This window comes from Oculina patagonica, chromosome 1, assembly GCF_052425735.1.
Source record: "Oculina patagonica isolate OP01 chromosome 1, crgOcupat, whole genome shotgun sequence".
Classification (NCBI taxonomy): Eukaryota; Metazoa; Cnidaria; class Anthozoa; order Scleractinia; family Oculinidae; genus Oculina; species Oculina patagonica.
This window is the reverse complement of record NC_135758.1, coordinates 16,782,418-16,810,138: the sequence shown is the minus strand read 5'-3', so window position 1 is coordinate 16,810,138 and position 27,721 is coordinate 16,782,418. Positions and strand designations below refer to the sequence as shown.

Here is a 27,721-nt window from a genome sequence, read left to right as displayed (position 1 = left end):
TATATTTTTAACTCAAGCTGTGCTGCACAGTAATAGAAACATGCCTGGCAATTCAATGATCATGGTGATTTTTCAGTCAGTGACACAGGCAAACTTGTAATTTCAAATCTCCCAACATGCAATGAACCTATGACATCCCAGTAAGTAAATCCCAGATGCTCTGCTTTTGACCTACAAGGCTTGTGGAAGTTAACCCTACACTGTAGTTCCCTATGAGAAATATCCTGTTTACTGCCAGGATTGATGTGATGTTTTTAGCAACTGCAATCATGAAACATGTAAACAAAACATAAAGATCTTAAAACAAACCTTTTTGTGTTCAAACAAGAAAAGGAGAAAGACCAACAAGGTGTAGAACATCAGGCATTTGTGTAATTTCTTGCCCTAAAAGGCTACCCATTTGCCTTTGCAGCCATTTTTTGTTTTAAAACAGTATTGTCACTTCAAAACAATAACACACAACCTCAAAGCCAAACAGATGAACATAGTACTAGGTGGAACAAGTATTAAACAGTACTAGAGTCTACATTTACCTCTTAGAATGCAATGTGATGGCATTGCATTCCCATTCTTTCATCTGCTTTGACGATTTAATTTTTTTGAGATCTTCCAGGGAAATGCATATTTCAATAAATACTTTTTCCAAACAATTCGTACATTCCTTGTCCAATTCCAAGCAAGAGTGACTGATCTGTGCTTGACACAGTCCTTTGGATTCAAATCCTTGTCGTCTATCAGGCCATACAAATTTACTGGTAATTCATTCATCATGTATGATGCTTTTACTGGGGTAATTGACAATATTCATATTTGAAAGATAAGGTATACAAGTTACAGGGGCATGCAACAAAGCAGTTTTGTAAAGTATAAAACAGGGCTGCCATATTTACACTTTGAATGCAGCATTTGAGGTAAGGAAGTAAAGTAGTTATTTGTACAATTTCACTTTTTCTACATGTGAACACAGGTTGATAGCCAAATATAAGTAATAGGAGTTATTCCCAAAGTTTAGGTGACTAGTGGTAGATATTTAATGAGCCACTTTGGTGCAGTGAACCACAAAGAGGTCGTATTTCACACTGGGGAATAATGAAAATAATACTTGCCTACCAAATAAGAATATTTTCCAAATTTTAGATGGAATTGGTTCTTATAAAAATGGGTGTCTAAATGGTAAATTTCAGGCTGTGGGTTGTTAATCTTCTAGGCTCTTACAGGCAAAACTTCACTATGTAAATATGCACCATACATACTGAGGAACCTGAAGGGGTAAAATAATATTTGAAAAATTTAAATAATTTCAGAAACTCGACCACAAGGTTTCTCTTTCTCTTTTATTAACAAAAGCAAAAGAATAGACTCGACTGTCATGGCAATTTTCTTCCAAATGCATATTACTCATTGTGAACAAGTAAGCTTACTCACATGGCGCTCGATAGCATTGGTGCACTCGTACACGAAGCTGTCCGTTGCTTGACATACCTGCCTGGCCCGTGCAATAATAAAAAAAAAATACTCTGCATTGACACAGTTTCAGTCACAGCAAGTGATGCGAGGAAGCAGCAGAAAGAAACTGTACGTTCGTCCAGCCAAAGAAAGCGAATTTCGAAACACGTTCAAGTTTATATATCGACATCAGTTAATCGGTGTGTGTACGATACCTACGAAGATCCAGCGTATTTCGCGTAAGTTTCTTGCAGATATGCCGAACGATTTCCCCTACATCTGTGACTGCAACTTTTCTCCTACAACTGTAGCTTCATGGAACAGAAAACATGGCGACCAACTGGGCTTCGTGTATCTATCCGTGTAAGAACACACGAAACGACTCCTGGTCTTTCTGCTCTCTGATTGGGCAGAAAATAACAAAGGTTTTCTGGCACCAATCAGAAGCCAGAACGACGGCGTCCTTTTGGAACTGGTCCGGTAAGAGGTTGTCCCCAGGGGCTATTTTTTTTGTTCTTGAGTTTTCTTCGCCGATTTTTTTTTTTCCGCCCGTATAGACTTTTCCCCGCCCCCACTAACTGCCCCTGGGTCTCCGAGGATGTCCCTTAGCAACATCCCTGATCTTAATTATATTTTTTTATATAATTATCATTATGTTGTTTATTATAATATTGTCATATTGATATTCCTCATTATATTAATCATTTTAAATTAATTAATTAATTTATTAATATTTATAAATTTATAAATACATCTATTAATTCATTTATTGATATCTTTAGTATCCAAGAGGGATTGAGGGAATGAAATATGACCCAGACTTTGCAATAAGAGGACTTCACTTTGATACAAGCAGTGTAAGTATTTACTGTATTTAAATAAAATGATATGGTAGAAATAAAATACATCATATAATCCACACTCTGTTTGGTTGTGTTAGCGAGTTTGTCCAGCTATCAGAAAATGTTTTTTTGTTTTCTGTGTGTTATTTGGTATTTTTTTAATAAATAAAGTATCATAATTAGTCCATTTGTTTTCAGTTGGTTATTGGGAAATGTGCTAGTCTTATTGTCTAATAGTCTACTTTATTTAAGTTTTTTTCTTTTATTACAACCCTTTCCGTAGGGAAGTACATTGTATTGTGTAAACATTAAACATTACAGTGGCAGAGAGAGCATAGGAAGAGAAGCGTTAGAGCCTTCATTGGCAAAACTAAAAATTAATTGTGTTATGCAAGGGGAATCAAGCCCTTTTCTATGTTAAAACGTAAAATTGTGTGACTGCTTGGTTTGTTTCTTAGGGTCTCTTGCTTAAAGTTGATGCTTACCACAACATTATGTTGGGTTCTGTTTATAGGTTAGTTAATATGTTAACATGCCTGTTTGTTGCACTGTTTGCTTATAAGTTGTGTAATTATTGATGTGCATTGTGTCTGCTCTAACCAATCATAATAATTATTATTACATTCATGTGTTCACAGGAAGCTGCTTTATTTTTCAGGGGATTACAACCCGTGCCTAATGAGGAAGTGTTTAAAATTTATGAAGGAACGCATCTTGCCATAACAAAGATCAACCCTTCAAATTTTCTCAATGTAGGTTTAAATTCAGCCTGTCTTTAATTTTGTAGTGAGTGAGTGTTGTAAATGGCATTCACAGATGGAATTGGAATCAACTCACTAATGCCTGTGCTGCCCAAAACTCCCCATGACAAGTGTTGTCCTTTGTTTCACAAAGTAGAGTGCTTGAAGTAATTGTGCTCAAAACACTTACAAAATTAGTTTAAGTGAAAAATGAGAAGAAAACTGCCCTCTTTTTCTTCCCTCCCTGAGTACTCCATGGTAAGAATCTACCATCTTGTTGACACTTTCTCTGAAATTCGTGAACTGAAAACAAGCCTAGAAGAAGGCCAATAACTGCAGCAAAAAAAAAATAAGAAAGGAGGAAAAGGAAATTAAAGTAAAATTAAAATAAAAACAACAGAAAGCTCAATTTACATAAAGCGCAACCTTCTGGCAAGCAAGGTACTTTTTATGTTGCAAGTAACACTTCGAGTCATTTTGTGTATCTTGTTTGTGTAATTATTTTGCCACACAAACAAAAAATATAATTATGAAAAAATAGATAATACAAAATCACAATTGAAAAAAATTGTGTTAACAGTTATGTTGACTTGTTTTTTATTGTTATCCAGGGCCCAAGACGAACCATGCATCATATGATTGACTTGTTTTCATATCCTGAGATGGTCCTCATATCCAATGTAACTGAGGTAAAAATCAAGAATTGAATTTCTTAAAAATTAAATAAATGTAGCGACATAATCTAATCCTGATAAGTGCACATGCTCATTACTTCCTTTTAGGTGTCTCCATACGGTAGTTTCACTGCTGCGCACTGGTGATGCTATGATATGATAAATTTATGTCCCATTCTTCCTTATTAAGCTTGTAGGAATGACACAGACTATATTGCTGGCTCATGCAGTCTGCTGTAGGGATTACACAATTTCCTCCTAATTTAGTTTGCAAATATACAGCAACATGCAGCTGTAGGTGGCATATAGTTGCATATTAGTTAGAATCTATTTAATATTACCAACCCAATATACATTTTAATGAACAGATTTTGATAGCTTTATTTGTGCTGGATTATCTCTGCTTCACTTTAGTGAGAACCTCTTCAATTTATTTTGTGCAGTTCTTCCAGCAAAGAGGTATTCCTTATGACCCCGAGTATTTGTTTGGTGACTGTGAGGTAAGTAATCAAATAGTAATGCAAAACATACTGTAAATTTTTAAAAGTAACAACCCCTAAAGATAAAGACCTTCCAAAAATAGCAATAAAATATTTGCTTTAGTTGGCTCTTATTCAAAGGCAATATATTACGGTTTTCAATGATGAAATACCGGTATATATGACTTTCAACAATGTTTATTCTTTTCATCCCCTTTATTTTGATTCAGAAATCATTTTATTGAGATGGATGAGCCTACACCAGCATGTACATCATTCTGGCACACATTTTAGACAGCCAAAAAATCGCGACCCCCCCCCCCAAAAAAAAAAAAAAAAAAAAAAAAGGAAAAGGCTGATCCAAAAGTAACTAAATCCAAAAGTAACAAGGGTCGTTTTTTAGAACTTTGCTCTTATATGTAAAACAAAATTTAAAAAAGGTTTGTTGATTGTTTTGTTCCAGTTTCCATAGCATGGAGTGACTAAAAGTAAAATCATACACAGTAAAATCCTGATTTTTTGAAACTCAAAGGGAAATGAAAATTGGTTAAAAAAATCAGATAGTTTGAGAAATCAGGGGTAAAATTACAGTGCTTGGTTGAGTGAAGGGAAACTTCTTAAGGTTCAAATTATCAGGAGACACACATGAGAGTTACCGGTTGTGGCACAACTTGCAAAAAAACCGCTCGGGCTCGCCTGGCTCGCTGGCTCGCCAGTCTCGCTGGCTCGCCAGTCTCGCCTCGCTATTTTTTGCAAGTTGTGTCCACAACCGGTAACTCTCATGTGTGCGGGGGTCGCAATGCCAAAACTCTCATGTGTGTGGGGCCCGCAAGGCCAGCCCTTTTGTGTGCGGGGCTCGCAAGGCCAACCCTGTGCTAGGAATAAATATCAATTGAACAAATATTTTTAAGGTATATACACCGAAAAATGGCTGCCGCAAGATATTCGTCAGAAGTTTTGCAAGCTATGATTGAGGAAAACCTCCGTGAATTTCAAGAAAACCCCCAAAGAAATTTAACTTTTTTATTGGCCCACACCGATTTTAACGAATGGCTCCGTGTATGGAAAATGAACATACCGGAAGCTAACGAAAACAACAAAGATCTTTACACTTTTGCAAGAAAAAACAAAAAAAAGTTTTATGAGCTTTTGGTAAGCGAAATTGATGACTTACAAAATTTAAAAGCAAGCTTTGGACTTGAAGTCAAATTTTCAAAAAAAATAGACGGTGAGACGCAACACATGGAACACTATTTCAGAGAAAGTGAACCACACCTTTTTTTAAAAAACGACAAAGACCAAATAAAAAAAGAGTTTGACAAATTTATTGACAAAGCAAATGGAGAAATTGAGGGTTGGTCAGAGAGCGGCTCTGGGTGGGCCATTGAAAGAATAACAAATGCGTACATCAACGTTGCGCGTTATCAGCCATTGAGAGGAGGAACTTATTTGCCTTTGCCCCCAAAGTTGGCAAACAAGAAAGCAATTATTAACGTGCAAAACAGAGATAACCAATGCCTAAAATGGGCTTTGAGAGCTGCATTATTTCCTCCAAGAGATGGGAAAAATCCACAAAGAACAAGCAGATACCCAGTTGACGACGGCATTAACTACAATGGAATCAATTTTCCAACTCCACTAAAGCAGATTGACAGGCTTGAGGCGCAAAATAAAAACCTTGCAATAAATGTGCTTGGGTGGGACTCAGAAGACGAATGTGTGATACCTTTAAGATTAAGCGAAAAAGAAAATAGCATTCCCCGTATATTTCTTATGTTGATTGAGTCAGGATTAACACAGCACTACTGTTTTATAAAAAGAGTAAGTGCTTTGTTACATGACCAAACCGGAGATCAGCATAAAAAACACTTTTGCATGATGTGCTTGACAGGTTTTACAAGAGAAGACTTGCTCGAAAAGCACAAAAAATATTGCAATGGCGCTAAAGGCAGACCAACAAGAATCGAAATGCCGGAGAAGGGGAAAAACACTCTTTCTTTTAAAAACTACCACAAACAAATGAAAGCGCCTTACCAAATTTACGCCGACTTGGAGGCACTGCTAAGGCCAATAGAAGGGTGTAAACGCGAAACGGCCGAGGAGCGCCAGAAAAGAAAAGACCTTGGTGAAGAAGTGAAAGACATGAAGCCGAGTTACACAGACAAAACAGAACAGCACGAGGCATGCGGATTTGCTTACACAGTTGTAAGGAGTGATGGTGAACACGAAAAAACATTTGTGTACAGAGGACAAAACGCCGTTGAAGTATTTTTGAACTGTCTTTTAAGTGAAGAAAGAAAAATAAGATATGAATTGTCAAAGCCAAAACCTCTTGTGATGACGGCAAAAGACTGGGTAAACTTCAAAAATGCAACCAATTGCCACATTTGCGAAGAAACGCTAATGAAACAAAACTTTTTGGACTCTTTGCCAGTTTGGATTGGAAACAAAAAGGAGCTTAATTACTTTGGGCAGATGCACAAAAAATGTTATTACAGAAAGGAAAAAGAGGTAAAAAACCTGGATACCGAAACCCACTATAAGCTAAAAAAGCTTGAAAAAGAAACACACAAATTAGCAGCGAAAAACCAAAAAAACTGCTTAGCGTGCCACAAGCCGCTTATCCAGCCGAACTACAAGGATGTGGTAAAAGACCATTGCCACATAACAGGCAAGTTTCGAGGAGCCGCACACAACATTTGTAATTTTATGATGCGATTAGATCCGAAAAAGGTCCAAATACCAGTTGCATTTCACAACCTGAGGGGTTATGATGCGCACCATTTAATGCAGTCAATTTCAAAGATTTCAAAAGAGGCACAGAAAGAAGTAAAATGTGTTGCAAACAACATGGAAAAATACATCACATTTTCACTTGGCAAACTGCGTTTTATAGACAGCTTAAACTTTCTTAAAGGAAGTCTTGATTCACTTGTAAAAGCGATGCCGAAGGAGGAATTAAATATAACAAAATCTAATTCAACACAGTCGTCTGATGAAAGTTTTGAACTTCTTTGCAAAAAGGGAATCTATCCTTACGAATACATGGACTCATGGGAAAGATTTAGCGAAACAAGTTTGCCTGAAAAAGAAAAGTTTTACAGCAAACTTAATGATGAGAACATAACGGATAAAGAGTACGAACACGCGCAAAACGTGTGGGAAACCTTTGGCTGCCAGACCCTGGGCGACTACCACGATTTGTACGTTAAGACTGACGTGACCCTGTTAGCCGACGTCTTTGAAAGCTTCCGAAAACTCTGTCTTGAGAAGTACGGGTTGGACCCCGCGAATTATTACACGACGCCAGGCCTTGCTTGGGACGCACTCTTGAAAAAGACAGGCGTGAAGCTTGAGTTACTTACAGACTATGAAATGCATCTTTTTGTCGAAAGGGGAATAAGAGGCGGGATTTCGATGGTAAGCAAGAGGTATGCAAAGGCGAACAACCCTTATGTTGAGGGATTTGACCCGAGCCAGCCAAAAAAATACATAACGTACCTCGATGCGAATAACCTTTACGGGTGGGCAATGAGCAAGCCGCTTCCAAAAAGTGGATTTAGATGGAAAAAGGTTATGCCAACAGAAAAAGAAATAACGACAAAAAAAGAGTATGCAAAAGCTGGATGGATTTTAGAGGTGGACTTGGAATACCCGAAAGAGCTGCATGAGGCTCAAAACAGCTATCCATTAGCGCCAGAGAAAAAGAAAATAAACAAAGAAATGTTTTCACCTTACCAAAATAAATTAACAAAAAATCTTAACTTAAACCCCCCAAACACTGAAAAGCTTGTTTTAACGCTTGAAGACAAAACCAATTACGTCGTGCATTACCGAAACTTGCAGTTTTATTTAAAACAGGGAATGAAACTCAAAAAAGTGCACAAAGTTTTAGAGTTTGAACAAGAGGCGTGGATGGAGCCGTACATCCGGATGAACACAGAATTCCGAAAAGAAGCGAAAAGCGTCTTTGAAAAGAACTTTTACAAGCTAATGAATAACTCAGTTTTTGGAAAAACAATGGAAAACTTGAGAAACCGTGTAGACATAAGAATAGTGCGCAGCGACGAAACAAAGAAAATAAGAAAATTAGTTGCAAACCCATTGTATTCAAGGCATGTAATGTTTTCAAACGATCTAGTTGGAATAGACATGCGAAAAAGTAAGCTGTTTCTTAATAAACCGGTCTACACAGGCATGACTATCCTTGACGTAAGCAAGCTATGCATGTATGACTTCTTTTACAACCATCTGAAAAAGGAGTACGGAGAGCGTTGCGAGCTTTTGTATACAGACACAGACAGCCTTTTGCTTGAGATAGAAACAGAAGACGTTTACGCGGACATGGCCAAAAACATTGACAAGTACGACACAAGCGACTACCCCAAAGAGAATCCGCTTTATTCAACCGAAAACAAAAAGGTGTTGGGAAAAATGAAAGACGAATGCGCAGGCAAACTGATTTTAGAGTGTGTTTGTTTAAGGCCAAAAATGTATTCAATAATGACGGAAGGCGAAATAAATATAAAAAAGGCAAAGGGGGTAAAAGAGTGTGTGACAAAGAAAAAGATAAATCATGAAAACTTCAAAGATACACTTTTTAAAATTAAGGAAAGCTTTCACGAAATGCACATGCTAAGAAGCTATGACCATGAGATGTATTCGATAGTGGTAAACAAAAAATCGCTGTCCTCCTTTGACTCAAAGCGATGGATATGTGAAGACGGAATAAACACGCTTGCGTACGGTCACTACAAAATAAAGAAAGAGGCGCCAGACGAGGAGTAAAAAAAAGGGAAGCCCACCGCCAAGTGGGGTAAAATTAAAAGAAGACAAACTTAAAAATTAATAGATATACAGCCACTCAGGCCTGTGAGAAAAGAAACCAGTGACAGCGACGACGCAAAACACGAGGAGACAGAACATTTTTTTTGCTGTACCGAGAAGGGGCAAGTGTTTAAATGACTCGCTGAACAATAAAAGAAGTAGCAACGCCGGCTGCAACGCCAGAAATTCCCATAAAAAAGGTTCGTATTTTTGTTGCAGGGGGCTGGGGCCCCGACAGAACGTTTATAGCTTTTCTGAGCCCAAGGGGCTCAAGCACACTAAGTGCTTGGTGGTAACTGTGTATTTGGAGGAATAACAAGCAATTCTTCACGCACGAAGCCGCGCTTTGGACCATCGTGCAAGTAATAAAGAACTGGCTGATTAGGTTTAGTAACAGACCTTTCGAGGCTGTAGACTTTTAATGACCAAATCGGATCTGTTGCCCTTTTTACGCCGCCTTCTAGCTCGCCAGGTTGGTAGAGATAGCGCACATTAACGAGAGAGGGTATTTTTTTTTTCTTTCTTGCCAACAGGCCTTGTATATTTTGAGGACGGTTTGGAAGAAACAGCCTTTTCTTTGATTGCAGCAGCAGGTTTTTTTCCAGTAAGACTGGTAACTTCGTTGTTAAGAGCGGCAACAACTTCGGGAAGCCTTTTTACCCACGCTGTCGACCGCTGGCCAGATGGCAGGTTCATCTCGACACCGTACTGATAACCAAACAGGCGCCCTGCCAGTGTTTGATTAAAACGTTCAACAATAGCTTGATCTCTGTGGATATTAACACGCCCGCGTCTAATATAGGTTTTGTGATTTTCCATTTCTTTGGTAACAGCGCCCATGAATTCGCGACCAGGGTCAACTTGCAGCATCTGTGGCCATTTTAGTGCACTTCGCCTGTAAATTGTCTGAAAACCTTTTGCAACCTCAGTTGAATCTTTGGAGGTCAAAGGCTCGGCCTCTTTGAAACGGCTGGCAACGTCAACAACAGTCAGCGCGTATTTGTAAACTTTTCGCCCTCGCGGCAGTTTGTCGTGTGGCAGAAAAAGAAGGTCCGCCTGGTGGACCGCGTTTGGAGAAGAAACATCGAATTTTGGGCGAGGAACGTATCGTGGTGCCGGAAGGTAGATCTGCCAAAGGGCCTGCTTAACTAGCCACTTTTTTGCGGCATCTTCGGAAACCTTGGCAGCCTCGGCTAATTTTTTTATCGCAGCAATTCCCTTCCAGTAGCCCTGGGGGCTATAGTAGACTTTCGAGATCTTTGCATCCATGCGTATACAAGAAAAAAAAGAAACGTTTAAAGAAACCGAAAGGCAGCGTACCCAAGAGCAAGAGCGCCTGCGCCAACAAACATCAGTTCACCTTGTTTCTGCTGCTCGCTTGGCTGATAAAAATCAGAGAACTTGGGTTCTTTCGGAGGAATCATTTGTTTGTCAGGATGTGCCTGGTTGTAGAGTTTGAAAGCGTAGTCTGTGTTCGTAAAGTTTTGTTTCGCTTGCTGTTTGATCTCATTGTTGGTTTCGATCCAGTCGAGAAGCTTCGTGCGGTCGCGAGAGTACTTCGCGTAAGCTGCCTGGTAAGCCTCGAGAGCTTTGTCGTGTCTTTCTTTTTCTTTCAAAGCGGCGTCATCTCCGCCACCCAAAGCTCGAGCAAGATAGTTGCCGCCAATGAAAGCAGCAGCGTTCAAGATAGCTCCGCCAGCCATAATCGCTACGCTTGCCATTGTGTGTTTTTGTTCTTATATTATGATATTTTTTTTTTAATTGGTGGGGAGAATTTTCTGGTCCTCGAGATACTGTTTAAGTGCAACGCTGCCAGCCATGACGGCTGTGAACTTTACATAGTTCATAAAACTGCTGCTTGGGTCGGATGTGAAGTTTTCTTTTACAACTTTTTTGGCAGCCCAGCCGATTCCGGCGGCGAGACCTGTAATGGTGGCGGCATCCATGAGCGTTTTCACGAGCTTGTTGTCGGACATGGCGGTTCAGTATAAAATAATAAAAAATATTCAATTGAAAAATTTTTTTGTTTATTCTTCACCGTTTTGCGAAGCAAAGTTTGCAACTTCTTCACCAGATTCAACTTCTTTTGTTTTTTTTATACCTCTTTTAAAAATTGTATCCTCATCCTTTTGCACCCGAATAGCGGTTTTAACGCAAGTTTTGGAAAATTCAAACCAAAGTAATGCAATACCAGCCATAGCTGCACCTTTAACAAGGTTGTCAAGAATAAAACCAAGGGACATTGTCGGTATAATAAATGAAAAATAAATGTTCAAAAGAAATTTTTTAATCCATCGGACGGATTCCTCTTTGTTTGCGAGGTCTAATGGCATTTTGGATTGTCGAAGGCGTGTCTGAAGAACGCGTTGCAACCCTTCCAATACTTTCTGCTGTAACTGGTGTGTCATCAGTTATAAGAGTTGGCGGAGCTTTAAATGTTGGACTTCTTTTTTCGTTTATAAAGCCTTTTATGTCTTCGCGTTTCACATAAGTTGTAACGATTGCACCGCCGATACCAAGCAAAGATATCCATTGATTTGTGGTGAGACCGCTTGATTGCGGCTGAGCCTCGGGCGGAGCTGGTTCCGTTACGTCCGGTGGTGTTGCATTTCGCTTTGCAGCAGCAGATTTCTTTTCCTTTTCTTTTGCAATTATTGCAGCAGCCTCGACAGCAGCTTTTTTCTGTGCTTCACGAGCCTGTTTTGTTTTTTCAGCTGCAAGCTTGCCAGCAGCAACTCGCTTTGGATTTTTGGCAGGCTTTGTTGCTGGAGTTGTTGAAGTAACTTGTTTCTGTTCTTCTTGAGCGATCGGAGTTTGTTCGAGCTCGGCCATTTATAATAAAAAAAAATAATATTTAAATAGAAAATTGCTCAGCAAGATTTTTTGCTAAGCAATTGCTAAGCATTGTTCAGTAATTACTTAGCATTTTCTTAGCATTGCTCAGAAAAATCTTCAGTAGTGTTTGTGTCCGCATCTTTGGAAGCACCTTTGGTTTCGCACAGCGAAGTGTGCGACTTTGTAGCTTCGTTTAAGTCAATGTGCTTTGTTGTGATGAGCGCAGCATTTGCAACGGCAAGAAAGCGGCCGCATTTCAAAGCCAGACCGCCTGCCAAAGTGGACAGCTCTTTGCTGATGATGTAGTCGTTTTTGAGTTCCTTCTGATAATCATTGACGTCCTTGATATTTACGGCCATACCAACGACTTTAGTAACAAGAAAAATAAAGCTGTCAATCAAGCTGTCGGTTGTTTTGGATCCAACGTATGCCTCATATCTCTTTAAGTACTTTTCAACTTCTTTATCTGTCAAGCGCTTCACCTGCTCGTGTGTCAGTTGCACACCGATTGCTTCTTTGGCTTTTCCTGTTGAAACAAGGATTGCAAGCTGTTCACGCAAAGCAGGAATGTCAGGGCCTTGAATGAGTGCCATAGCGCTTTCTGTACTTTCTGGTTCAGCTCCTAGCAGTTCCATTACGGAAGCTAATTCTTGTTCACTTGCAGCGCCCTTGACGCTCTCGGGAGGAGAAGTTGCGAACGGGTCAGCCATTTATTACTCTAAAAAATATGTTCAATAAGAAAATTTTGTGCCGTAAGGGTGGCGATGAGAAATGACAAGATGCGAAAACTTATTTTTTTTTAGCTTTAAAATGATTTCTTTGTAATCCTCATTGGCAAGTTCGCCAGCGTAATCCTCAAAGATTGCCTTCGTGGTCTTGGCAGAGGGGGTGTAAAAGAAAACGATTGCCGCAACATTTTCGCGGAATGAGGATGTTATGCTTGTCAATTTTTGAGTTAACACCCATATGCTCAAGCCTGCGTGGCGAGCAGAGAAAGCAAGATTCACCAACTCCCCTGTTCTTCCTTTTACATCTTTCGAAGCAGCACAGTCGTCGAGGATGATAAGCGTGTTCGTACCCTCAAAAAGAAATCTTGAAAGCCTTAACCAAGATTCCACCTCGTGCTGCTCGCAAATGAAAACAAAAAATCGAATATCTTCCTCAGCAAAGCGATAATAAGTCTTGTTGTGCTCGAAAGTCGGGCAGATGAGCACGATGTAGTCAAACTTGCCTCGGAAAGGGCCACAAAGCTGATTGACCACGTATCTTGTTTTTCCTGAGTTAGTTGGTCCCACAATGAGGGCGTTGAAGGGTATATTGGCAGGATCCATCTTCGTTCGTATATGTACCTAAGGTACACTTTTTCAAAGAAAAAATTATAAAAGCACAGATTCTAACTGCCTGCCAAGTATATTCATTTGGGCGTCGCTGATTACGTAAATGTGGCAGTTCAAATTACCTGAGCCGCTTGCTTTCCTCTCTAGCTCAAGCTGGACACCGTCCTTTGTGTTCACAAGGCGCGTGCCGCTTCCGTGCATCGAGTGGTCAGCCATGGAACGCAGATCAATAAGAAGGCCAAACTTGTCTTCTGTGTAAAACTTTTGCAGAGTCATGTGCTGCGTTTTATTTTTTTCTTTCATGTAGAATCTTTTAACTTCTCCCCAAATGTCCATTCCTTCGATGCCGTTGTTGTACAGCATGTTTGGCGAGCCGTTGACAGTGATGCTTACTTTTGTAAGGTCCGGGTTAATGTACTTTTCCGAGCTCCTTGCACCTTTGTTATATTGCTCAATAAATAGGAGCAAGATACCTTTCATGGACCTCCTCTGCGGGTTGACCCTTAGATTCAGACGTGTGTCGGAGCCTTTTGCAAAAGTCACCACTTTAACACGCTGGATGTGGTCGTAAGCGAACTCTTTGCCGCCCGAATAAGCGCTGAACGCTTCATCTGCAATTTCCTCGCTTCTTATCATCTCGTACTCCAGCTGGATGTTTGTCAACTTGTATTTTAGTTTTGTTGTATCTGAGCCTCTGACCACATGTTCGGCTGCCGCGAGCTTCAGTTCGAACACAAGATCGTTGTATAGTGCCTGAGGATAAAATGCCCCATGGTCAGTTAAAATCTGGTGATCCAGGCGGATGCGGTATTTATTTCCATATATCTCATTCAGCTTTTTTTCTGCGTCCACACCTGAAGTTTTCTTATCGCCAGCATTTGAGCGAATTTTGTTAAGGTCCTCGCTCTGAATGCCCTCTGGCACCCTGTCGTCGCGCTCCTCCTGCGAAAGGAAAAAATCCTCAAATATTTTGTAGATGTCATAGCCAACCGTGTCCTGCACGACGGTGCCTTCGTACTTTACAACAAAATCGTCGACCAGAGCTCGGCTGACGTTGTCAACCAGAAAGTTGTTGGCATGGCCTCCGCTCAAGTCGATGTTGAAGCGCAGCGCCAGCGAGCCGGGCACAATGACTTCGTTTTCGTTCAGCTTGGGCACTGAAACATACAACGTTTCCTCTGGATTGGCTTCTGTGCGGTCAAAAGTGATTCGTTTTACCGCGCGCTCGGCTTTCAGTGCGCCGAGTATTTTCTCTGTGCGTCCCGGTCGAAGGTTTTCTTGAACAGCAGCCATCTCTCGATTGGTTTTATTGTTAAATTGAAAAGTTTAATTTAAAAATATATATATATATAAATTAAGCGATGGCAACAGGTGGTGGTGATTTTGGATTCGAGGACCCTGATTTGGACCAAGATCTTGACCACAACAGTGATAACGATGATGAAGAGGAACAAGAGGTCGACACAACCCGACCATTTCAGCCCGGGGAGGCATCCACACCCTACCATGGGGGTGAACAACATGAAATGCAAACGATGCAGCACGAACAGAGCGGGCTGCCAGACACATCCTACGAAGAAACACCTTTTTTGGGAAGCTTTATTCATCAAGATGACAAACCGGCAATGATTGACAGAGCTAAAGATTTTATCAAAAGAAAATTCCCCAAAGTGAACTTCGCAAAATTAGGCCCAATAGGTTTTAGCAAAAAGAGTGGCAATGAAACTACAATTGTATCCTTTGGATCAAAAGGTGGCGAGACCGAAATTTTCAAAAAAGACGGAACTGGCCTTCTCAAAAAATTCACAAACAAGTTTAAAGCCCCCCTTGGGCCAGAAGCGGAATCTCTGATTGCTCAAGACAATGAAGAAATAAGAGAAATGAGACCAAGATTAAGAGAAGCTGAAAGTCAAATACAACAGGCAGAAACAATTGACATGCAGAAAGAAAAAGCCACCCAAGAAGTAGAAGATTTCAGAATAAGAATCGAGCGAATAGATGCCAAGATGGAACAACTTGGGTCAAATGTTGAAAATGAATCAGAATTGCGCAGACTTAAGCAACTGAAAAAAAATCTTGAAAAGGATTTTGAAAACAAAAAAAAAGAAGTTGCTGCTCTTGAAAAACAAGCTAAGCAGAAGGCAGAAGAACAAACACGAGTCGACCAACTAAGGGCAAGCCTCGCTGCCATAGAGAGCAGAAGAAACACTTTGCAAGAAAGGCTCAACGACACAAGAGCGTTGGATGATCTAAAAGAGAAAGAAGCCGAGCTGAAGCAACAAAACGAGGAAGATCAAGCTGTTATAGAGGATGAGAATGCCTCCCCCACTGACAAACAAGCCGCGGAAGAAAGAGTTGCGGAAAGAACCGAGGAGCTCGGGCGTTTACAAACGCAGATTGCAGAAAGAGAAAGGGCGCTTCCACTTCGTGAGAGGATCAAAGAGATCTTCAAAAAACATGGCGTGACATTAACAGCAATACTTCTGGCTGCTGGTGTCACGATTGGTTCTGTTATTGGAGCCATTACAAACGCGTTGAAGGCAACCGGCAAAGCGTTGGGGAAAGGCCTAAGTGATATTGGCTCAAAGGTAGCATCAGCTCTGCCTGGTCTCATTGGCTCGATTGCGAAATTTCTTTTCAAAACCGCTGGTCAAGTAATTGGATTTCTTGCAGAGCACACCTGGCTGCTTATCCTTGCTGTGGTTGCTTTTCTTGTTGAAAAATACATCAAAAAGAGACGTTAGCGCATAAGGGTGTAGAGCAAAGCTGCTGCTCCAACCGCGCCAACAGCGACAGTTGCTTTGTTTATTTCGTGTGAATCATTGGCTACGGCCTTCGTAGGTTTAGCGCTTTGCGCGTTGCCGTCCTTTGGACGGGGACCGTAAAGGTCCCTAGCTTGTGTTTCAGCAGCGCTTGCTGCAGGTGCCTGATTTTTTTTTGCTGTGGCGCTCTTGTGTATAGGATTTGAAGGGTGGCTGTTTGGTGGGTTGATTTTTGATTTTCCTCCCGCCATCAGTTTAAGAGCTGCTTTTTTTGTAGCTTTATTAACCTCATCATTCACTCCTAATTTCATCCCAACAACAGCCTGCTTAAGCTGGTTATTGTAACCAACAACGCTTTCTGTGTTTATCACCATACGAGCGGGCATCAGCCAGGCACCTGGGCAGACTGCAAGGTTAAGCCGAACCTTAGCTTCGTCGATGGCTAATTGGTATCTTTGGACCGACTTTGCCAGATCAGGTTGCCTTATAGCGTCTTCAACCAACACGAGGAACTCACTTTGCGCTTCCTTTGCACGGCCGCCTGTTCCAAGTATGCTACTTCGAACGTTGACCTGCGAACCGAGAATACAGTAGACAAAAGCCTCTATCGACTGGTTTACTCTCGACAAACCTGCCTGAGTAAGCCCTTCAGTGCCGTTAGGACAAAACCAGTCTGCCTGTGCATATGCAGCGTCGTCTGGCTCGATGTATTGAATCAAGTTACCTTTGCTTGCAGCTCCCCCTTCGTCCGAAAATTTATCGTAATCGGGGTATTTTGCTCCAGTTTTGTTTGGTCCAATGTTAGTAATCCAGATATAAACGTTACCAAGTCCGTGGTTTGCGCCTGTTGTGAAACGGAAATCGCTTGACGGGTCGACACCGAACTCAGCGCATATTCTTTTGTAAGAAGCCACGTCGTACTTGTTGTCGAACTGGCTAAAAGTGGGGTCGCCTGGCAAGGCGCTTACGCTCTGAATTCCCCCCATCTGAAACAATATTCGCCTTATCGTGAAATAAACGTGAAAAAGATAAAAATTACGCACAATCGGTGGCAAGCTAAGAGCTGAGTGCTCTTCATCGAAAATATCTCGACTTATACCGCAGCCTGTTGTCGCGCACCATACCGCAAAGTTAAGTTGCTGTGGCCAATAGCCCATATTTTGGCTAGCAAGCCACCTTTTTGACTCTTTTCCTGATGTATGCTTCAGTTTTGTTTTTTGAAAAATCTCTCTTAATTTCGTTGTGAAATATTGATCTGGTGTGACGTAGATGTTGATTTGGCTGTTAAATATTTTTTTCAAACTCGGTGCGGCTTCGTGAAATCCAACCGCGGGAATTGGCAAAGATGAGCCTTTTGCGCCGCTTGGTGACAGCTGTTGTGGAAAACCGCCTGAAATTTGATTCACCCCCAGTGCTTTTTTCATCTCTGGGCTCCAATATTTGCTGTCAGAGCCAAAAACATTTATCAAATGGCCTTGCCCTGCCTTGTAATAAATGTCTGCCGTTGCTGTGTGGTTGTACGCGAACTCAACCTGTGCAACAAATTTTGTTCGGTCAGCGTTTGGATATTTTGCAAGAAAAGGTTTCCATGCATTGTCTTTTGCCGCTTTAGAAATTGTAGTTGCTTCTGGGGTTTTCATCCACTTCATAAAACCTCTTGTTTTTGCATCCATGGTCCTCTTTTATATTAAACATTTTTTATTTTTATTTAATATAAAAATGGTTGTGCTGACTGTTACCACAAAAGAAAATCCGAACACTGTTTATTTTGACCAGCCTATTCCAAAACCAAGCTATATCCGGCTTTTAAGTTGTTCTCTTTACAACAGCTGGAATAGTTTGGAAAAGGATGGAATAGTTTTTTATAAACAAGTGAACAAGGAAGAGAAGGCGCGTTATATACGGCAAGGAAACTTCTCACTCGATGACATTGGGAGTATTTTTGAAAAAGGATTTCCAGAGAAAAACATGTTTTCTGTAACAAAAGGCATTGCAGGTCGTTCATTGATAATAAAAGCAAAAGAGCCCAATTTAAAAGCTTTTGGACTGAATGAAAGTCTTATTAAGTTCTTTAATTTGCCTGGGTTTGAGAATTACGCAAGTATTGAAAAGGAATTTTTTGAAACAATTGAGGTAAATAATGTTTCAAATCCTAAAAATTACTTCATCAACTGTGACCTTATCGACAAGCAACAAAGCTTGCTAAATGGTAAGCCATCAAGCCTTTTAGCATTTTTTGACATACGTGGAAAACCGTATGAAAAAGTTTATTACCAAAATACACATTTTAACGTCTTGCGCGGCGTTTCTGCTGAAGAAAATGTATCATCTCTGACTCTTTCGATTAGAGATGAGAATGGAAAGCCATTCGATTTTAACGGCACAAATCTTACATATGAGTTGGAATTGAATTAAATTAAATACAAAAATAACTTTTATGTATACGAGACCATGTCATCTGCTAATGTTCTCCCGAGTGCCCCTGCTTATGGTGATCGCGAAGAAACACAACTTTATCCAAGCCTCCCAACAAATGCCGAGAATTTTCGGCTGACTGAAATAAGTAAAATTGAAAAAGAAATATCCGCTGAAGCTGAGCATTACAGGCTTGTGTTAAAAAAATATAAAAAAGTCCGGAAAGTTATTCACTATTCCGTGGTCTGTCTTGGCGCCGTGACGGCAGCTCTGTCTTCTGGAGCTGTTGCCACTTCACTTACTGGTGTTGGAATTGTTATCGGCGTTCCTGTTGCAGCAGTAGCAGGTATATCTGGCGCAGCTTCCACTGGCCTGTCAGTTATCAACAAAAAGCTTGAACGTAAAGTTAATAAGCACTCAAGAATCCTCGCTCTGGCTGTTGCAAAACATGACTCGATAAACAGCTCTGTCTCACAAGCTCTGAATGATAATCTTGTTTCTGACAAAGAGTTTCAACTGATCACACGAGAAATGCAAAAATATCGCCAACTTAAAGATACTTTACGCTCAAACTTTGCAAAAAAACAAACAAATTCACTCCAGCCAGACATCGGAAAAATTCGGGAAGAAATCAAGAGAGAAGAACGCAAAAGATTGGAAAAAAAACTTCTCGAAAGTGCCACCGACATTTCGAAATAAAATTTCAGTCCAATAAAACATTTTTTCATTTTATAAAAGAATGATTGTCTGCGCTCATCTTGTCGTTTACTTTGTGATGGAAGCATTGTCGTTCGAGTTGCAAAAAAATGTTCGAGACATCACAAGAGAGGTTGTTGTTTGCCTGAACGAGGCAAAATAAAAGGTTAAAGCGTGCTTAAAGTGACTTTCAGCCGAGTCGAAATCAGAAAAAAAATAAACACTTGATTTAATCCCCACAGTCAAGGGCTTGTCTGAACAATGCATGCAAATTTTTTTTGTGTGTGTGGGTGAATGTCCCACAGCGTCAGACTTATGCAAATCAACAGCTTTTTAATGATATAATAAGCAATCAATAAACATTACAAGTGTGTTAAGTAAAATAATTTTATTCAGTTGCTAAGTTAAATGTTCGTTGACAACGGCGGACATTCATGGCCGCGGTATCCAAGGTAAATTGTTCGTTGACAACGGCGGACATTCATGGCCACGGTATCCAAGGTAAATTGTTCCTTGACAACGGCGGACATTCATGACCACGGTATCCAAGGTAAATTGTTTCTTGACAACGGCGGACATCTATGGCCACGGTATCCAAGGTAAATTGTTTCTTGACAACGGCGGACATCTTATGGCAGCGCGGCGTCTGTCCTTTGATGACTTGACAAGTTTTGGTCAATTCGGGTTACGCGTAACCCATTTGCATTCCAATTAGGCTTGTAACTTGGCCGATTTTTGTCAAGTTTGGCAAAACGCTTTAGTTGTATCAGGCTATCGTTAGACATCTACAAATGAATCATTTCGATAAACTGAGTTAAATTTTCTTAATTTTGATCGAAAAAGGTTTGATAAACGTCTTCAAGCTTCCGATATACTTAACCTTGCAATAAAACTTCACGCGACCAGGCATCTGATTGTTGTCCGTAATTGCTTCGGTTTCGTGAAGCAAAGGTACGAATAGCTGATGTTAAATATTATAATCGGACCCTCGTTTGTCGTTTCCAAATGATTCATGTCCGTAAGCTGTGTCTTTGCTTCTTTTTCAATGAAGGTTTGATAAACGTCTTCATACATCGGCCATGCTTGCTTGTGTAATACAAAAAAGCTTATGTGAATAATATAAAGCTATAATTTTAACTGTGATTGGTCACAAAAGACGTCATTACATCGGGAAATAACCTATTAACTAAAAATAGTAATGACGCCTGGTGAATAAACTTACCGTGATCTTATATTGTTCTTTTATGTTCTAGAAAGTTCTTAGCTCAATATTTCACGGTATATTTACATGTTAGTCAAATTAAATATTGTTGTTGAATAAATCATAGCTCTCAAAACACACATACAAAGAGTTTGAGTTGTTTTCCGGCTAAAAATATTCAAGATGAAAAAAAAAAACAATTAGATTACGTCAAGGGGGTTTCCCACGTAATTGACACAGGGTAAACAATGACTTCCTGTGTTACTCAATAATTTATGCACTCACCGGAGCGTGCAAGTTTTGTTTAGCTTGTTAAAACGTTTGCGACAACACTGCTGTCTAATTTTTTTAATTTTTCAATCAGCTCGTCTGTTAAAAAGATTGTTATTTGTTTTTCATTTTCTTTAGTTTTTTTGTATGTTGTAAACGCTTTTCCACGAGATCTTTTCAAGTTTTTCTTTACATTCAAGTTAATTTCTCCAGTTCTCCCTCTTCCCATCTTCGTTTACTCAATAAGAGCATTTGTTCAATAGGAATTATTTCTGGCACAGCAATTAAAGGTTGGTTGTAATTTAATACAATGGCGCCATACAACGATTGGTACACTGTCGGGTCCGGCGAATCTGCTTCAGGAAGTTAGGAATGTGAAAGCCACTCACATTTTCCTCCTTTCACACAAAAGGGCTGGCCTTGCGGGCCCCACACACATGAGAGTTTTGGCATTGCGACCCCCACACACATGAGAGTTACCGGTTGTGGACACAACTTGCAAAAAATAGCGAGGCGAGCCAGCGAGCCAGGCGAGCCCGAGCGGTTTTTTTGCAAGTTGTGCCACAACCGGTAACTCTCATGTGTGTAGGAGGTTTGAGAATTCAAAGCTTTGAGAAACCAGGATTCCACTGTTCTTTAGTCAATCGCAGGTTGCCTTGGGATTTCGGGAAAGCAGGGTCCTACTAGTTGACCGAAACATTTCAAAAGTCGAGGAAATGTTTGAGATGCCACAGTGACTTTTACCACTGGTACCCCTAATTTAATTTGTTGGACCAATAGAGATGATGTCAAATAGTAACATCAAGACTTTCTGAGGTGCCAAGAAGGTCTAAGATGACCTTCATTTTTTATGATTTACTAATGATGGCATTTAACAATCATTAACTGCTACATTACTTTTTTTAGCAAGCTGTGCAAAACGTACACAAATCTGGGAAGATGTATCAGGCTGTCATCAATGATATAGGTAATTAAAATAGCAAATCAGCAGAATTAATCATTCAGTTATAAAAAATACTCTCATTTAAAAAATTAATATTCATAAGTACAGGGTGCAAATAAATTGAATTTTACAGCTTGCTTGGGCAAGCTGTAAAATTCAGGATATACTAGCCCAAAAGTCATTTTCACTAGCCCTAGTAAATCCTTATTCCAGTAAGTATGACCAATTTCCTTAAAAGTTTTCCTTAAAAACCTTCACTTGCCCGTTGGACAAGTCAAGGATAAAATCCACTAGCTCAACTGCAACATCTACTGGTCCCAGGCTAACGGACATACACTTTTTTGCATGCAGTCAGTAGCATAAACACTTGAAATTCTTCTGTCATCGCAACATGGTACATGAAGATCAGTTATGCAGGGCTGCAAATACGTTTTTCACTTGAAAGGACATATGTCCTACTGAGACACCATCTTGGTCAGACAAAACAAAATTATGGTCGGACAGATTTTCATTCATCGGGGACGTCTTTGCCACACTCAAAAAGTTTCCACTTCTCAGTCATGAAATCAGGTGTCCAGACACTGCCTGATGTTTTGTCAGCATGGTGTAAAAAGCTTCATCATCATCATCATCAAAACAACATGGTGTTATGACACCAATAGTGCAGTGTATTCCTCTTGTACTAATTTTGTTGTTTTTAATAGACAAATACCTTAAGAAGAGCCCCCAACTTGGAGAACTGCTGAATAGACTTGTTTCATCTGGGAAAATGCTGTTCTTAATCACCAACAGTGGTTTTGAGTTTGTGTAAGTATTCCATCATTAACAGATTAATATATACACTTTTAATGGGTTGGCTGGAAAATAGTTGAATACCCAACACCACTGGACATGAAAGGATATAAAGTTTCAACTCTCTATTATTGTACCGGTAATTATTAATAATTTTAAGCACTGTTAATAGCAACTTTATGGCAACATACAATTAAAATAACTCAGTTGCTGACTATCGCCCAAAAGTGCACTGATAACAAAATACTTGCAAGTATCCATTTCTGCTCGTAAACAAAAGTTCCCTTAAAATTTGCTTCAAACTTATGACTCAGGTAGAAGTTTATTAAATTGTTTTGCTTCAAAATGGTTTTAGGAGAAAAGGCATGGACCACATGATTGGAAAGGGATGGCGTGATCTATTTGATGTCATCATAACACAGGCTCGTAAGCCTTCCTTCTACCATCAACAGGCATCAAGGTTTGTGCTCTAGCTGTACTGAACAGAAATTGCACATTGCCTTCAAGTTATGCTAAGCTAATGCTAATGCATTTTTTGTTTCCTTCACTTAATTTTAATAGCTACAGTAAGCAGTAAATGTTTGTTAGACAGTGTTTTGAACATAGTATTGCTAGTTATACTATTAATAGTTTATTTTTATTTTTTTAAAGCTGATGACAAAATTGATTTTTTAGACCATTTCGATGCCTCGACACAAGACTGTATCGTCCACAGTGGCAAAAGGTTTCAGCTTTGTGTAAAGGACAAGTTTATATGGAAGTAAGGGCTCAGTTGAACATATTACCAGTCAAAAAACGAATGTACATCATTCATACTCTTTCCCAACTCTTTTTGATCTCAGTCTCGGTTATGTAAAGTTAACAGGAACTTGCTGTGTTTTAGATGTGAACAAACCTGGGAGTGATGATGCCTTCAACTGTTTGATGTTATGTACAATTTTGAATTTCTAACTACCGGTATTTTATAAGTTTAAGACAGGCATTTAAATAGAAAAATAAATCATCAAAATATTAATACTGATAAACTTTCTGCTTGAAACAATTGGCAAGTTTTAATATTAATGTCAAATTGCTGTAAGAGGGTTGATTTTGATGTAATTTAAATACAATCTAAACAATTACAATCTGAAAAGTTTGGCATGAATAGATTCATTTTGTTAAAGGTTTCAAACAAAAACATTGTGGCACTTCTTTATGGTCCTACTGTTTCAGATCAAGGGTCTTGGCTTCCAGGTTGTGTGTATCACCCAGATGTTTTCCAATGACCGCTCTTTTATGCTACAGTAGTTGCTACGAATTGTTCATTATTATTTTTTATTTTCAGGGAAATATTGAGCAGTTTATAAAATTTACTGGCTGGTATGGTCCAAATGTGCTTTACCTTGGAGACCATGTCTACAGTGACTTGCGAGTAAGATAGTCTCCCCTTGTTGATATTTTAGCTGCTGATAAGCAATAATGTCCAAAAATCAATTCCTGTTCTTTTCTTTTTCGACATGTACCTTTTCATATTAAAATAAGAGAAGAAACAAGAAAAAAACTGTTAAAATTATGCATTTCTTTAATCGTATTGAAATTGTCAGTTGGTTAAAAAAGTCTTGTTATATTTCAGGATCCTGTTCTTCATCACGGCTGGAGAACTGGAGCCATAATTCCTGAATTAGAGGTACTACATCTAGTAGCACAGCGGTCACTGATCATTTCTTGTCTCTCTTGTTGTGTGTCTCTAATTTTTTTCACATTAATATTTTAAAAAATTGCAAAGTCAGCATCACATTTTGTTAATTACATTTTCTAAGGTAATAAAACGCAGATTGTGAAAGAAATAGATAGTGGAAAGAGTTAGATCAACCAGGGAAGTATTAAGCCTATATAGACTTCTGTTATGACACATGCATTGCAAAAAGATACTCTTAAGAAAAATGTTAGAATACGGTAGCTATACTGGATTGTTTACACCTTCACAACATTTATGTAAAGGTTACACCTCCTTTACTACTCCCCTTATTAAAATGCTTTATTATCCCATAAACTTTACTACTATATTTCCTTATTCCTTGTTCCAAAGTGGGAAATCAAGCAAAGCAACTCGCTGGATTTCAAGCGTTCTGTTGTGTGGTTAACTAACCTTCAGGATCTCATCATCCAACTTAAGGTCAGTGTTTTTTAATCACAGTTTTGGGTGAAAATGGGACATGATTTTAATAAACGTATATTGTGATTTAAGGCGCAAATTTATACCCGCAAAAAATGTTGAACTATGTCAGTGCATCAATGAGTTTAGTGGGAACTAGCTTAGCATAACGTTTGTGCTAGAGTCATGTTCTCACTTTTATTGATATGCATCATGATGGCCTGGCTACTGCAAAGCCGTTTATTGCCCAGTACCTTCTGTTTACCCCTAGAGAGGGAAGAATTTTCGAATTCTTCGAATTTTCTAATACTAATTTTCTAATAATAAGAATTTTTCGAATTTTCTAATACTATTCACACGGTAATATAGTTTGGTTCACTGGGCATAAGGAAAGGAACAAACACAAGTATTAGCAGAGGCCTGTAAGAAGAACCAATACGCTCATTCTTCTTAATGCTGTCCTCACTAGAAATAAGTATAAGCACAAGAAAACAAATAATGTTCGTTCCTCTCTTGCTTATGTGCTTATAATATTCCTAGTGATGACAGCAGAAGAAAAATGATTTTCTTCGTTCTTCTCATGCGCGTGTTATGCTTGTTCTTGTGCCTGTGTGCTTACGCCCATAAAACAAAACAAGCAAAAAACAAACATCAAAGGAGCCCATGCTGGCAATATCTGTAAACTTCGAGAGTGATCCTATTGTTTTTTTCTTTTTACTATTCCAGACTGAGCTGCTTTTAATAGAAGCAATGCCTTTTGCTTTGTTGTTACAGAAAGTTTTTATTTTATGACAGGCTTTTCCTCCAAGCGCCAGACGAGCTCAGCTGACAGAAGAGTGGAAACAAGAGAGAAGAGAACTAAGGTGAGAGTCACTTGACTGCCTAAGTAGACTCCGCGTAAGTGGCATTCCCTTAGACAAGGAATGGCCACCGGTCATTGATCTCTTTTTCATTCATTGTGCCTTCCAGTGTGCGATTCTAATGTGTGGTTATTGTCTTACATGCGTTGATTCGTGCTTCTATACTGTGGAATGACTCGTATATGCCTAGCTAACAGATTGTTTTTAGCCAATCAATACCGAGATAACATAAAAATTGTGTAGTTATATTAAACTCACTAGAAACAAATATCGCGATTTGTAGATGTCGAGCCATAAGCCAAAACTTGCGACCAATTATCCTTTGTTCTGCTTCTGGCAGGTGGAAGTTGAAAGAGATGTTTAACCCAAGGTTTGGCAGTGTTTTTAGGACGTATAACAATTCTACGTACTTCACGCGGCGTTTGGTGCGGTTTGCTGATCTTTATATGTCGTCAGTTGAAAATTTGCTCAACTACCCAAGCAACTACACGTTCTATCCTCGCAGGACAGCGCTCCCTCACGAGGCGGTGCTGGATTTCAGATCATCTGGGGTCCCTGACCAGCGAATATTTCCTAATTCTTAAGAGACACTGCTTTCTTGTTGCTAACATATAAGGTCTGAGAAAGCAACCGGAACTTCTTCGCCTGACTTGAAGCCTAAAACATGGCTTCTTGTTAGGAAAACAGTTGCCTGTAAACTGTGCTATTTTAACCTTAAATGCCTTCAAAAGGTACTAATGATAGTTATAAAAGAAAATAGGTACAAACAGAGTTTCTGATTACTGGTATATAATATTACTGAAGTGCAGGCTCTAGCTAGCATTAGAAGATAATTGAGAAATTTCTTTGAAATTTTGTATTTTATGAAAATTAACAAAAGTTCTTCTTTTGAAATAGTTAGTCAAAATGTAGAGCAAATCAAGACTCATTTAAAATGTATATTGAGAAAAAGACGTGATATAACGTCTTGAATTCAGAGTATTTTTTAAAATAATTTCCACTAATTTAGAAGATTTTCAGGATGTATGATATGGTTTGGGACATCCATAAATATTTCAGATAATTTTATCATATCAACAGTATATTTATACCTTACATAGACACAGTAAAAGTTTGGGTTTGTCTCTTGCCTTTTTGAACATAGTTTCCTTACAAGGAGGATTATGTTGTTATTGTGCAAAGAAGCCCCCAAACAACTAGTGTTACAGGCCATATGAACTTTGTGACTTTCATGTAAACTGTAGCCAATCAGATGGCCGGATACATGTTCATTTTCCCTCCATTATGAGGGGCACGTACATACAGTGATTTTTTTGTAGTCTTTCAAAACCTAGATGCCAGATGTTTTCTTCATTCTTTCTTTAAGTCTTAATCGAAATTGTGCTGATTCGATTGAGTTCAGGAGAATAAAGAAAGAAAAGGAAGGGAATCTCTGGGATCATGGTAAGATAGAGCGGAAAATATTATAATAAGCCCCGGCTAAACGATCAAACATTTTCGTCCAACATCATGTTGGAAGAGCATGTTTGACCGTTTAGCCGCCTCTCTCAACATTGCATTTAAATGGTTTCCCATGTTTGATCTAGATCAAACATTTTCATCCAACATTTTGCTTCACTCGCAAATGTTCGATCGTTTAGCCACCTCTGCAAACAAAGCAAACCAAAGCGGGGAAAAGCAACCAATCAGAAACCGAATCTATGTGACGTCCCTGCATAATCGCGGTAATACGCACAAAGCGTTATGTGGGTTCACTTTGGTAGATGTTTGATCAAACATTGTTTGCTCGTTTAGCCACTCCATGTTGTGTGTGACAAACACGATGTTGGACGAAAATGTTTGATCGTTTAGCCGAGGCTTAATATTATTTATTTGAGACAAAAGTTCAACATTATATTTTGGGTAATATATTCTTTATGCATTCACGTGTTAGACGGATTGACGAAAGTTTTATTGATTAAATCAGTTGAATACGTATATAGTAATTTATAAGTAAATACAGTTTTTAGAGGTAGAAGTTGGCTGGTGCCATACTGAACATTAAGTACTCTAAGTGTAACATCTTATAAGTATATCAATAAAAAAAAATGAACACCTGCTGCAAAGTGCTTTCTTTCCTAACAGGTGCATGCAGTTCAAACTAGACAACAAGCACACTCTGTTTCGTGCTCGCGCTTGCTCAAATTATTATTTACTGCTGGCAACCCAGTTCCCTCGGCGCATGAGCTTATTATAAAAACCTTTTACCTATCAAGAACATATAAATGGTATAACAACCTTGTTAAGTATAGAAGGCTCGGCTGTTAGGTTCTCTATAAACTATACGAAAGTGTATCTTTGTGGATTTTTTTTCTTCTCTACATTCTCTCGATCGTTTTTCTTCTCCCTTAAAATTTGATAAAAAAAGCTATCAGTTTCGTTATGCTGTGTCGGCTTGCAAGTGAATTCAAATTTCCTGATTTCTCTCT

At 39.2% G+C, this 27,721-nt stretch overlaps 1 protein-coding gene and 1 long non-coding RNA gene across 2 annotated transcripts in view; one reads left to right on the top strand and one right to left on the bottom strand.

Moving 5' to 3' along the window:
• Positions 1-27,352, top strand: part of LOC144659244 (5'-nucleotidase domain-containing protein 3-like) — a 33,603-nt gene extending 6,251 nt beyond the window's left edge. Inside the window, exons 3-16 of the mRNA XM_078519674.1 lie at positions 2,229-2,303; positions 2,747-2,802; positions 2,947-3,040; positions 3,640-3,717; positions 4,146-4,202; positions 21,431-21,491; positions 22,172-22,274; positions 22,615-22,719; positions 22,935-23,019; positions 23,584-23,670; positions 23,872-23,925; positions 24,328-24,414; positions 25,189-25,256; positions 25,594-27,352. Coding sequence (XP_078375800.1) covers positions 2,229-2,303; positions 2,747-2,802; positions 2,947-3,040; positions 3,640-3,717; positions 4,146-4,202; positions 21,431-21,491; positions 22,172-22,274; positions 22,615-22,719; positions 22,935-23,019; positions 23,584-23,670; positions 23,872-23,925; positions 24,328-24,414; positions 25,189-25,256; positions 25,594-25,837 — 1,254 coding nt within the window. The 3' untranslated portion in view covers positions 25,838-27,352. The remainder of the gene's footprint in view (positions 1-2,228; positions 2,304-2,746; positions 2,803-2,946; positions 3,041-3,639; positions 3,718-4,145; positions 4,203-21,430; positions 21,492-22,171; positions 22,275-22,614; positions 22,720-22,934; positions 23,020-23,583; positions 23,671-23,871; positions 23,926-24,327; positions 24,415-25,188; positions 25,257-25,593) is intronic.
• Positions 19,423-21,032, bottom strand: LOC144659253 (uncharacterized). Its single transcript, XR_013571875.1, has 2 exons — positions 19,934-21,032; positions 19,423-19,838 (listed from the first exon to the last, which is right to left on the bottom strand). It is a non-coding gene; the product is annotated as an uncharacterized LOC144659253 (long non-coding RNA).
• Positions 27,353-27,721: the final 369 nt, after the last annotated feature.